At 39.1% G+C, this 13,181-nt stretch overlaps 1 protein-coding gene across 1 annotated transcript in view; it reads right to left on the reverse strand.

Annotated features, from left to right (window-relative positions):
* The window catches only part of FBN1 (fibrillin 1), a 141,470-nt gene that overhangs the window by 84,030 nt on the left and 44,259 nt on the right, over positions 1–13,181 (reverse strand). Inside the window, exons 6-8 of the mRNA XM_009994455.1 lie at positions 10,407–10,532; positions 5,861–5,986; positions 3,006–3,164 (exon numbers count right to left, since the gene is read on the reverse strand). Of these exons, the coding sequence (XP_009992757.1) occupies positions 3,006–3,164; positions 5,861–5,986; positions 10,407–10,532 (411 nt within the window). The remainder of the gene's footprint in view (positions 1–3,005; positions 3,165–5,860; positions 5,987–10,406; positions 10,533–13,181) is intronic.

A 13,181-nucleotide genomic window follows, 5' to 3' on the forward strand; every position in this document is an offset into this window, starting at 1 on the left:
ACTCAGTGGGAAGTTACCTAAAGAAGGACTTTTGGACTTGATCCCAAATTAATTTAATACAAATCTTGCCACAGAGTTAGAAAAATACTGAACAGGGAAAAAAGCCCAGTTTCAACTGGATTTCTTAAAAGTTAAGCTCCCAAATGAAAGAAATATAAATATGAGCAATGAGGCAAAACCAATTAGAGAATGAATACACTAACACTATTTCCCTGTGAAAATGAAGTTTGCCAATAAAAGCAGAAACCAAATGAGGTGCACTCTGAGGAGCATAGACAAAGAGAAATCAAATCAGATTCACACCGAGTTTATCCTTCCCCAGACATTGGGAAAATGATCAGTTTTGCTGTAAGCACAATCTATGCTGAGTGTTATGCATTCTTCTATTGTTTGTCTCTATTAGTGGTATCTGCCCTACTGCCCCACTTTTACTCCTGCCCTCAACTCTTTTGTCTTGGCAAGTGTGGGTTTGGAACTTGTGATCCAAAGAATGCACACGGAGTATCACAATTAAAGACCACATTTCCAGCTGACCTAATTCATGGCCACAATGTGTGTACACACAAACAACTATTTGTGCAGCCAGTATCTTTGAACTTCAAAATTTTAAAGTTTATGGCACAACAGGGGAGAGGAATTCTATAATGAAAACAAAATGCTACAGACACGCATAAATTCCTGAAACAAAATAAAAAACAAGAACTGAAAAATAAATTCAGTGTTGGGAGAACCAAGCTGGATATTTCAGCCTTCAACACTTCCACCTCACTTCTATTTCCACCTGTAAAACACATTAGAATCTCTTCCCAAATCCCAGAGGAGTTGTTAAATAAATATGGTAGCCTAAAGTTTTGCTGTTCATGATCATGACCCTTGCATTTATTTTAATGCTCTTAGGTGATCAGTTTGTTTCATATGTCACTGCATTTTACTCCATTGTTCCTTAGAGTGATTTAAATCTTTAAATAATTTCAAATAATATTTTATCATATTACGTATTGTATTTTTTAAAATCTTTTTTCACTAGCTTTCTCTTTTGCCTATTCATATGTACACTGAATCAACTCTCAATCAGGAGTCTACCTGTGACAAAACAGAGCCATTCAGAAGACACAGTGCCAGTATATGTACATATACAAATCCCAATATGCAAATGTCTGGCAACAATGGTGGTTTTAATAGTCCATTCTGTAAACATATTCTCTACAACCCACTGATAAGTCTTTGTGAAAGAAATAATACTGTATTTCTTCTTTAGTCTCAATTTGTAATACCCAATAATCCAAAGCCAATCTACCAGAAGCCTAAACCTTCCCTGCAAAAAGTCACGGCCTTGGGGCTGCTCATCACTTGAATGGAATTAGTACGCATGGAAAGGCTGCTGAGGTGAGAACTGAACACACACGTGGCTGGATGCCTGAGATACCACTTTTAAGGTATTTATAGCATCAGTGGTAAACCCTGTCATTCCCCATAAACAATTATCACCGTGTTATGCAAAGAAATACAGTGCAAACCTTTTTTATTGCAATGTTAATCTCCATGTATAATTTCTAGTAATAAACAGCCTGTTTTATAGTAACATCTAGGTCTGCCCATACTGAAAATACAACTGATTGGTTACATTATCCATCTAGTGCTCCACTATATATTGCAATAATTTCCATTTCTGAGTTAGTCTTTGGGTCACTCACAGCTCTAAATTCCTCATCTTGCTTTCTCAGGATACATTAAAAAGCAACTGAACTCGATTAAGTAATGACAGCAGTACCTTACATACATGAAAATCCTTTCAAAGAATTTCAAAGCACTTCTGAAAGAGTAATGTATAGTTTCAATTCATATCCCAAGTTGGGGCGGGAGGCAGGAAGGTGACACACAACCATGATCAGGAAATCCTTGCATGGATTTATGAGTCAGGAAGTCCTGGGCTCTGGCTCCTTCTCCAGCATGTCTCAGCCTGTGGCCTTTGCCAAATTATTTCATTTTTCCACCCAATTTATTCAACAGTTAGATATGAATAATTAGAAAGTACATAAAGAAAACAGGGACTGTGTTAAGACTGAAAGCTTTCTCCTTGTCTTCCTATTTCAGGTGAGCATCAAGTGATCATCTGTTTTGTCAGCATTACTCTAGCCAGTCTTGGACATTTAACATGTTTAAATATTATTAATGAGATAGTGACAGGACCAGGAAGAGTCTTCCAACAGTTCTGATCACAGATGTCTGCTCCAGTTTTAAGAAGTTTAACTCAAAGCATTAAAAACAAGAAAAACAAACACTCCCATACATGACCTCTGACAATTTTTTCAGCTACACTGCTACAGTATTACAACTCCCATTCCTCCCTAAACTCTGCACTTCCCTGAAGCTCCTCCCATCAGTCCTTAAGCTTCTTGTACTCTTTTATAAAGCATTTAATTAGGTCTCCAGTCCTACACAATCTCAAAAACATCTTCCTCCCCTTCCTCACACTTATTTTCACAATGCCCTCACTATCTTCTAAAAACTAAAATCTCGCGTTATCTGGGGATCTCAATACAGAGAGAGGTGGTAAAGCACAGCACATGTTGATAGTACAGAGAAATCACGTTCTGTGTCAAACTTCAGGAAATAAACGGCACCTCAGAAAGCTAGCCAGAAGAGGAAGGAAACCCGAGTTTTCTGATGAGAATGAAACTGCAGAGGGAACAGGGATCTATTAGAAAGCTCCAGAGAAAGTAACTTGAGCCTGAAGGACATGCTGAAAGCAAAATTTGAATCTGATAAGGTCAGAATAACCATGATACCAAACATTAACTATCAATAGATAAAATCCTTTGTTAATGTCGGCTTCACCGGGGCTCCTGAGCAACCTGTCACAGGAGGCTCTGCTCTGAGCAGGGAGTTGGACTAAACGATCTCCCAAGGAAACCTCCAGTCTCAACCATTCAGTGTAGTTCTTTAATGATAAATCACTAACTCATTGTTCAACCACATTCCTAAGAATACAGGTGGATTCATACCAGTGGATCTGATGGGGCACATTTCAGGAGCGGTGGCTGCCCCAGAAGACCAGCATCGGCCACTGTCACAGCAGCACTGCATTTTGGACAAAGGCTGGGGGAGTTGGTTGCTGCAGCGCCCGTTGGTCAGGGAAGAGAAGCAGTATCCAGGACGCACATCTACCAAGAGAAAGAAATGGTTAAGTAATCAGAAGTCCAATGAGGAATGTGACTTTCACAAAAGAGAAAGGTCTCGTTTTTCTTGGTCAACTACATTATGGGTAACACAGTAAAACACTAGTCAAGACAGAATCAGATCAATTCTATTTAAGCTTTGATGTGAAAGCCAACAATGTACAGCAAATAAGCTCACAGCATTGCAGCTCTCTAAGCATTAACTTTTCCTTAGTCACAGCTTCCCCAGCTGAAATATGTAGTGATTTGACAAGATATAGGCTCACAGGCAATAAAGAGCAACACAGCTTTAACTGGTGCCATTGCATTGTTTACAGAGATGTGCTGGCTTCCTGTCTGAAAAGGGTAAGCATGTGCTGTACAAAGAACGTCCTGTACCCAGATTTCATACACTCAGCTCTAGCAACATTGTAGGGAGATCCCCCAGCTTAGAGAAGGGAAAGAAAAAGTGGATGGGAGCAAAATAAAATAAAAAATAATCATTTTGTACAATCTGGAGCTCTGAACAATTATTTCACAATATGTCACATTGTGTCAAACTCAATATGAGCTGTGGTGTGATTTGATGCTGCATGATAAACCAGACTAAGTTTGTTTCTAAAAAATACAAACATTTGCTGTCAAAATGTACAGGAAAAAGTTGCAGATATAACCATTCAACAGCAGACACCATTCCCTAAAGACACATTATCTCTGATATCCAGGGCATGGTGGATTCATCTGTCTAGTAACAGTGCTTTCCAGAGTTTACTAGATATTCTAGTGGATATAAAAAAAGCAGGGAAGTTTCTTATTATCTTGAGGAAATTGATATATAGTGATATGTTGGGAGAGTCTGTGATGATTCTGCCTTTTATTATCTGGAACCCCAAAGACAGATATTATTGGCAGTACAGCTAAGAGAGTCAGTTATCCTTGGCTTCCAAACTTTACTTAGTTTCCTCATATTACCATTTAATGGAAATCTGAAACAGAAAAAACTCTGCTCAGTTCTATTACTGGTCCTCCATCTTCTCCCAGTATCCAACTAACCTGCCAAACACATAAAATTCTCAATCTACCATTTAAAAAAAAAAATCAAATAAAGCTCTGATGCAAACTGTTCCCTGCTGCATCTGTTATAATTTTGGTCTTCAAATGAAGTGGAGAGATATTCAGATGTTTGGTGCATTAGTGAGGTGGATGATAAGGAAGGAAGTCCTCTAACAGACCCTACCACCATCCTCTGTAATTCATCCTTCTCAGTTTTGGTCAATACCAAGTTTTGAAACATTTAAACGCAGTAATGGGCAGAAGTGGAAAAAGGATCTACACGTTACCTGTGCAAGTACACAATGTGCCATAAAAGGGTAAACAAAAATACCTTTTGTGTACCTACAGGTGTAAAAGCTTATCCAAAGCCACACCATTTTCTGAAAAAGACAGAAAATTCACAAGAAAAATGTCAAATCTTCCCATATGCCTAATCAGAGGTTATTCTTTTTTTCTTCTTTCATTTTCTGTTTCAAATGGTAAAACACCATAAACAGGAGCAAGAACAGCAGGAAACCACTGTTTCAGTACTTCAGCTTTTAGTATTTTTAATATTTTTCACTAAAAAAATATTGTATCTCGAAAAGGCCCCAAATCATTATGAAAATAACTTTCAAGAAAAATACGCCTCCTTAAAAAAAAAAAAAAAGCCATCAAAAAGGAACACTGGCCAACCACACTTAAGTCAGCAGAAAACTTAGGTCAGCAGGAAGTATAGACTAGCAGCTTTCTTCACAGCATTCTTTATGTACTCGGGTTGAGATGTCCTGCTCTTGTTTCTGCTCTTCAGCTCTAGGAGATTTTATCTTTGCTTTGTCTATTCTAATTTTTAAGGTTTGTAATAATGGAACTCCCAGTTCTTCTTTGGATGTTTGGCTCCAGTGCTGCTCAGTTTGAGTCCCACAAGGGATACATTTCTCAGAAGCACTTCCTCATTTCTAACAGAATAGACACTTTCAGCTAACACTTTTCACTTAAGACAAGCATGTTGTAATTAAATCAAGATTACATGTTTTGCCCAGCTCGAATACAGATTTGGGCTCTGTCCTTGTTCATATGGCAAGTATGCATCCTGCATATTAGACATTAATCCAAAATATCTGTAGATAATTAATAGTGCTTCCCATTTAGAAATCTTTGTCTTGGACACAAAGCCAAAGTTTCAATGATGGCTCTTGCCATCATTGGCTCTTGCATATTACTTAAAACAGCCTGTCATCATTTAAATACCAAATCAAATCTACCAAAATGCTGTTCTTGATAACAGAAGAAACAGTCAGTTTTTTAGAACCTGAAGAAACAGAATTTCTTAATGCCTGCTGAACAGAATATGGACTAAATCAAGGACAAACATGAGTGTAAAAATATCAAGGAAAACTTACACAAGTTCTGCCTTTTTTAAGGCAGCAAATATTGCATAACACAAAAACTGTAATAAGAAAAGTGAAAGGGAAGGTTGCAATTAAGAGGGAAACATCCTGCAAATGGAAAACTCATTTCAGAATACATATGTAGATAGGGGATGAACTTCTATATAAAAGAAAAATTTCAAGATCACAAACTGCAATACATTTCTGGCACTCTGTTACCCTTTTGGATATTCATGAAAGTTCATGACACCTACTGTTACTTATAGGATTCTAACTCACCTATGCACTTTAAGCCGTCAGGAGCTGTATAAAACCCTGGAGGACACTTGCAGAAGTAACTGCTAACTGTGTTTGAACACTCTCCGCCATCACAGATTCCAGGAACAGTGCTGCATTCATCAATATCTTCAAGGCAAAAAGAGAACCAGGGGCAAGTTAGCTAAATTAACTCTGACACTAGAGCAGATATTTTACACTTACATTATCAAATTCAGTGTTGTCTGAGACTCCTCCTAACTTATGTACTGGGGGAATAATCAGTTTTGAGTCAGGATCTAATGTCAGGCATCTTACATATACAAGTGAAACAAAACCTAAAAAAAAACTGTGTCTGTAAATTGCAAAAAGCCAGAGAGTTTGTTATAGTGCTCAATAACCACAGATGAAAACACTTTAAACTGCAGAGGGGATTTACTAAGTAATCGTAACCCCTCCAGTTCAAATTTTGCATACTAGAATTAATTAAACTGTGACAAGACCAGTAATGACCATAGTGATCAGGAGCTTCACCAATATGTCTCATGGTATATCCAGCATCACAGGATCTCCTAGCACCCTGCTGAGGCAATGGTTCAATACTGACTCAAAGGGAAGTGTAGCACCTACTGAATTGCCCATTCTTCTTCTTGTAATTTGTTTTTTCTTGGAAATCCCCCACATAAAAGCACTGAGCAGAGCTAGGTGCTGTTTAACTAATACAGTCTGACAGGATTATAGCTCAAGGCAGGATGACTGCAGGCAACAAAAATTACCTTTCCTGGCTTTCTCCACTAAATTAAATGTTCTGAAGTTTCAACAGATTTCTAGACAGAAAATGAAATACCTATAGCAGAAGTCATACAATGTCCAAAATTCCCCTTAGATTTTGCCAGCAATTAAAAAATAAAAGTCCATATCTTTATTTTCCTTAATCTATTTACTAAATCATCATCATAGATAAAATGCAGAAAAAATTTCAAAGTCTGCAGGAAAAGACCTAAAAAGTACCTGATCATAGATGCATACACAGAGAGAACTTGAAGAGCTTCTTTCACAGCTAGGAGTTTATCTACACTCATGTGATGAACAACCTATGCCAGTCTCAGCTGCTCCTTAATGACTATCAGTAGCCACCTGTGATGTGCAGTTAGTTACCTGCTGCTTTCTGCCCCCCCCATCATCTACTTAGCAGCTGTATCTACTTAGCAGCTGTATCTACTTAGCAGCTGTATCTACTTAGCACTGCTCTCATTCATCTTCTAGGTACCTGGAATCCAGCTGAGCTTAAAACCAGCTCGCTTTTTTCCACCATACCTACAGGAAGAATCAGCAAAGCAGAGCAGAAAGAGAGGTTATTCTCTGGAGTGATCAATGACAACTGCCTGTCACAGCCATTTATCATCACCCAGTTGCTCTGGGAGAATCCAGCCAGAAATAATGGCATCACAGGACTCTATCCAACCTCTCCTCCAGAGATCTACAAACAGATAGACACATGGCTGTAATAATGATTTCACCAACCACAAAAATTTCTGAGATGAAATACTGCAACACCACCCAACACACCAAGGCAAGGAGTGAATAATACCGTAGTCATTAACAATGATTGGAGGAATTTAAATGCAACGCCTACATTGGAATTTGGCCCCAACAGATGGGGGAACACCCGAAGTCCCACAGGACTGTTAATAAGCATTTTAGCAAGTACAGAGGATCTCTCTTCTACTTCTCTGTGAAGGCAGCAGTACAAAAATTCAGAAATATAAAACTATCAATTCCTCTTGTTAATTCCCTAGGTAAAGCACTGGATCCTCTAATACCATTGTGGGCCCTTGCCTTAGCAGAAAAAGAGTGGAGGAACAGGGACAAGGATGGCGTCCAGATACACAGATCTTGCAGACTGACCCATCCTCAGCAGTGCAAGGCCTTGGGCTCTCTGTGCACACATCCCACCCCAGCATCTTGCTGGCTGTCGTGATGTGGGTCACATTCCTGGCTTGGGTGTGGGAGAGGGGTGTGACTTTTTGTTCAGTGCTACTTCGAGGGTGTTGCCAAAGCCTCAAGTCGAGTGCCCTGGGAGCACTGCTAAGAGACTTCTGGCTCCTGCTTCAGGATTATACTCCACAGGAGTCCCAGAAGTCTCAGTGACAAAAAATGTGGAAATTGAATTTTGGTCTGAATAGAGCCCTTAATTAACAGAGAAAAATGCAGTTGTAAATGGATCAGATTCAAGCATTTTCTGACTCAAATTCACCAATGTTTATCTTAAAGTCAGTGTTGCCACTGTTTATATAGAGCCCAACCTTTTGAAAAGCAAAATCATCACTCTTTATTTTAGGGTTAAGCATAACCCAAACATTATTTCACCATTTGTATTAGTGTTGGCATTCCTATAAGTAACATTGTCATTGTTAAGTGTGCAAGTTTTATAAAGGTAAGTACACTTGATGTACTAGCAAATGTCACTCCAGGAAAAATTACTCTCCCCAGTCTCCACAAGGAAGTATTTACCCCAAAGTGAAGCAGTGGGAAGAGAAATTGTGATAGGAAGCAATGAAAATAATGTAACAGCTTTCCAGGAGCTATATTAACACAGAGAACTTAGCCAATGCACCTCATTTCCCATCTTGTCACATTGTCTCACTGCACTTCTCTCATGATATTACTTTAATGGCGACTCACTGAAAAAACAGCACTGGTAATTCAGCAAGTAGCTTCCAGTTCTACTAAATCAGTGACTATGGAGACATTGCAGATGTCAGAAGTCTTACTTGCCAGGTAGGAACTTAAAGGAAGCACATGATCAGATGTTATTTATTATGTACCAGAATTAATTACAGCTAATTACTATAAGGCGAATACCTTTTTTCATATTGTAGATTTTAACTTAAATCTCAAAGAGACAGTTTAAAAAAGCAGAATGGATTTTCTGTTGTTACATGACTATGCTCTTAACTGCTGAATCACTATCCTGTTTCATGCTGCTGGTATAAGGGTACTACTTTAAAACTTTTTAATTTTATTACTAACTATACAGCTTTAACTAAAATTGCTTTATACGTACAATGTGAAGATGTACTGGAAATGAGTCTGTGGTTCAAAAGCTGATGGGAAACTTCATCCTATCTTTGCAGCCAGGTTGACCATGCCAAAGGGATTTCACAAGATGGTGCAGGAAATTTGTGGCAGGATTTGGGAAAGAACTAAGCTATCCCAGGTACTTCAGTCCAGTCCCTCAACAATTACCAAGTACAAGCTCTGACGGTAGTGGTTGTCTGGGATTCTTTGTTCTTTGTTTGGGTTTTTGGTTTGGTTTGGTTTTGTGTTTTTTTACACAATTCGGCAATTGAAAATTACCAAAGGAGGGTTTATCCAATGCAGTCTATGCAAGCCTATAGCCCTCAGTTTTTCAAGTACTAATACCTAATAAGGCACATGTTCAGTCTTTCCTGTTCACTATATTCTTGGTACTTCATCCACCGAAGCAACACTTGGAATGTTGTTCTACCCTGAAGTTGGGTTACTTTCTGCCACCATACTGTGTACAAACTCTTCTGAAATTGCTTTCCCTAACATGCAACTAAATTATAAAGTTTTGCTTATAACAGGGATTTTCTCTTGAAAGAATCACAATTCATACAAAATTATTTAAACATTTTGAATGCTTCCATAAAGGCACCTGATGTAAGAAAGGGTGGTGCATGCATGCCTTACTCTCACAGTCACACACCTTTCTGACATTTAAAGTTGGCACTCCAAAATCACTAACCACTTATTAAACATGACTATTGAAATTATTTAATTTTTGTCTAACAACTGAAAGGAAAATCAATTGTAAGAGTATAACAATCATCTGGATTTCAGAGTAAAGAAGGTCAATCAACTGTGTAACTGACACATTGTAGCATTATGTTCCTTAGGTATCCAAAATTCTCTTAAAGCAAAGAAGACATCTCTGTCTGATTGTTGTATTATAGAGAGAAAATACAGTTAAAAATTAGCAAGATTCCATAATCACACACTGGAAACTTCCATACTCTAATCTAGCACCTGTTGTATTTCCAAAACAGCCTGACCAACAAGGAAAGGTGAAATGTTTGTGCTTTTTTAACATCTGCAACTGTAAGGATTAATTTAGAGCATGGTCCTGCAGTCTTCACTGAGCAGTGTTCGACTCCCAGTAATGTTAAATACAGTTTACCTGAGGAGGTGGAAATGCATTGAATCTTCCACTTTTTGGTTAAAATATCTACCCAGAGACAAGTGCCTCAAGCATTTCTAAAGCAACATATCATTAAAAAATATGCTTATTTTTAATGTTTCATTTGTTTCAGATGGACCTTTAAGTCTGCAAAATGTTACATGAATAAAAGTCTTGAAAAAGCTGCAGGGCCAATATTTAAGATACTCTGGTTTAGAAGGAGAAAACACCAGTATTTGTTGTGAAGAATGCTATTTGCATATCTAAAGCAAAAGAGACTGGAGATTTGTTAAAAAACCTCTAAACAAAGTTGGCCTTCAAAAGAGAACTTCTTTATTTTCAGAAGAAAGTTCTAAAATTTCTTACCATCACATTTTTGTGTCACTTCATTAAACTTGTGTCCAGCTGGGCATTTGCACTCAAAAGATCCAACAGTATTAATGCAATTTCCCCCTTGACAGATCCCAGGGATGGCTTGGCATTCATCCACATCTATCATATAAAAAAGGAAAAAACACACACTTTTAATTCATTTCTCAAACACAGCCATAATAATTTGTCTACACAGAAATAAAAGTAAATATGCCTAAATCCATTCTTCACCCATCATAATATTATGATACTTGCTTGTGAAGACAGACACTCATTTGTAATTACTCTATGTAAAGTATGATAGAGTACAGTACTCTAAATATTTTCTGCAAGAAATAACATGGTCATTATTGTTACAGACATTAAACATCTAACTGCTATTGTACTGTTTTTCCAAAACATCTGGGGAATGGCGTGCAGAGAACACAGCCTGCCAAAACCCAGACTCCTTTAAAATATCTGAAGCTAGGCACCCAAAATCACTTGCCCCTTTGAAAATCTTGGCAAGTCTATACAGTGCATAGCTCACCAGTGAAGAGATGCGGGAGCCATGGAGGAGCAGTGTGCAATGTGCATGGAGGGGGCCTCATAGAAAGGGATGGGGAGCTGTATAGTTAATATTGATGGAAATTATTAACTCATCACTCTAGTAAGATCAGCACCAATGACCTTAAGCTTAAGGATTTGACTCAAGATGTTTCATAGCCATAATTAATGTTTCAGGAGGAATTATTAATTATCTGCTTAGATATTCATACATTTGGAAGATTTCTCTCCCTTTTTTTCCTCTCTCCTTGCTTTGCATTTTTTCACTCAATAAAATGAAACAACAAAGATGGTATCACAGAGTAGGTAAGAAGCTCAAGACAAACATTTTCAAGAGGCCCCAGTTTTTGGCCTCAACAACTATTACAGCACAACAACAAGTGTGTCATCACTTAGCTGCAAAAGTGTTGCTACAGCTTAGTAACAAATGGAGAAAAGAGGCTAAAGGAGGAGGAGTGGCACTACAAGAGGAGACAGCGGAGGTCTGGCTCACAGTTCCCAGGGGCTGCCCTGTGTCTGCTGCTCCCTATCCTTCGGAAGCAAACAGAGCACTTTCCACTCTTCAACCCAAATGCCTGCACTTCCCCCATATTCTCAAGGAGTACCAGCTGCTGCTGATAAAACCCAATTTCTTGAAACTTTGGGATTCACATTAGAGTGGGTTTCAACACAGGGACACAAGTCGAAGGAGAGGACGCCTTCAAATCTCCCTTTATAAATCCCAGAGATTCAGCTGTAATGTGTCCTGTAGTCTGAAAAGCCCAGTATTCTGTCTGTACAAAAGGCCCTGGGAGCCACGAGTAGGAAGCTTCAGGAATGACAAGGAGCATATCTGTACCACTTTGCAGAGCATAATGTAAAGATCTCTGGGCTGACAGAAGAAGGTCAGGAGGTGCAGCAGCAGAGCCAGAGCAGGGCTGTGCCTGAGCTACTGCTGTGCTGTGCAGCACAGAGAACTCACACAACCTCAGCACTGCCACATTCCTGATGTAAAGTATGATAGAGTACAGTACTCTAAATATTTTCTGCAAGAAATAACATGGTCATTATTGTTACAGACATTAAACATCTAACTGCTATTGTACTGTTTTTCCAAAACATCTGGGGAATGGCGTGCAGAGAACACAGCCTGCCAAAACCCAGACTCCTTTAAAATATCTGAAGCTAGGCACCCAAAATCACTTGCCCCTTTGAAAATCTTGGCAAGTCTATACAGTGCATAGCTCACCAGTGAAGAGATGCGGGAGCCATGGAGGAGCAGTGTGCAATGTGCATGGAGGGGGCCTCATAGAAAGGGATGGGGAGCTGTATAGTTAATATTGATGGAAATTATTAACTCATCACTCTAGTAAGATCAGCACCAATGACCTTAAGCTTAAGGATTTGACTCAAGATGTTTCATAGCCATAATTAATGTTTCAGGAGGAATTATTAATTATCTGCTTAGATATTCATACATTTGGAAGATTTCTCTCCCTTTTTTTCCTCTCTCCTTGCTTTGCATTTTTTCACTCAATAAAATGAAACAACAAAGATGGTATCACAGAGTAGGTAAGAAGCTCAAGACAAACATTTTCAAGAGGCCCCAGTTTTTGGCCTCAACAACTATTACAGCACAACAACAAGTGTGTCATCACTTAGCTGCAAAAGTGTTGCTACAGCTTAGTAACAAATGGAGAAAAGAGGCTAAAGGAGGAGGAGTGGCACTACAAGAGGAGACAGCGGAGGTCTGGCTCACAGTTCCCAGGGGCTGCCCTGTGTCTGCTGCTCCCTATCCTTCGGAAGCAAACAGAGCACTTTCCACTCTTCAACCCAAATGCCTGCACTTCCCCCATATTCTCAAGGAGTACCAGCTGCTGCTGATAAAACCCAATTTCTTGAAACTTTGGGATTCACATTAGAGTGGGTTTCAACACAGGGACACAAGTCGAAGGAGAGGACGCCTTCAAATCTCCCTTTATAAATCCCAGAGATTCAGCTGTAATGTGTCCTGTAGTCTGAAAAGCCCAGTATTCTGTCTGTACAAAAGGCCCTGGGAGCCACGAGTAGGAAGCTTCAGGAATGCCAAGGAGCATATCTGTACCACTTTGCAGAGCATAATGTAAAGATCTCTGGGCTGACAGAAGAAGGTCAGGAGGTGCAGCAGCAGAGCCAGAGCAGGGCTGTGCCTGAGCTACTGCTGTGCTGTGCAGCACAGAGAACTCACACAACCTCAGCACTGCC

Source organism: Chaetura pelagica, unplaced genomic scaffold (assembly GCF_000747805.2).
Source record: "Chaetura pelagica isolate M959 unplaced genomic scaffold, ChaPel_1.0 scaffold222, whole genome shotgun sequence".
Taxonomy (NCBI): domain Eukaryota; kingdom Metazoa; phylum Chordata; class Aves; order Apodiformes; family Apodidae; genus Chaetura; species Chaetura pelagica.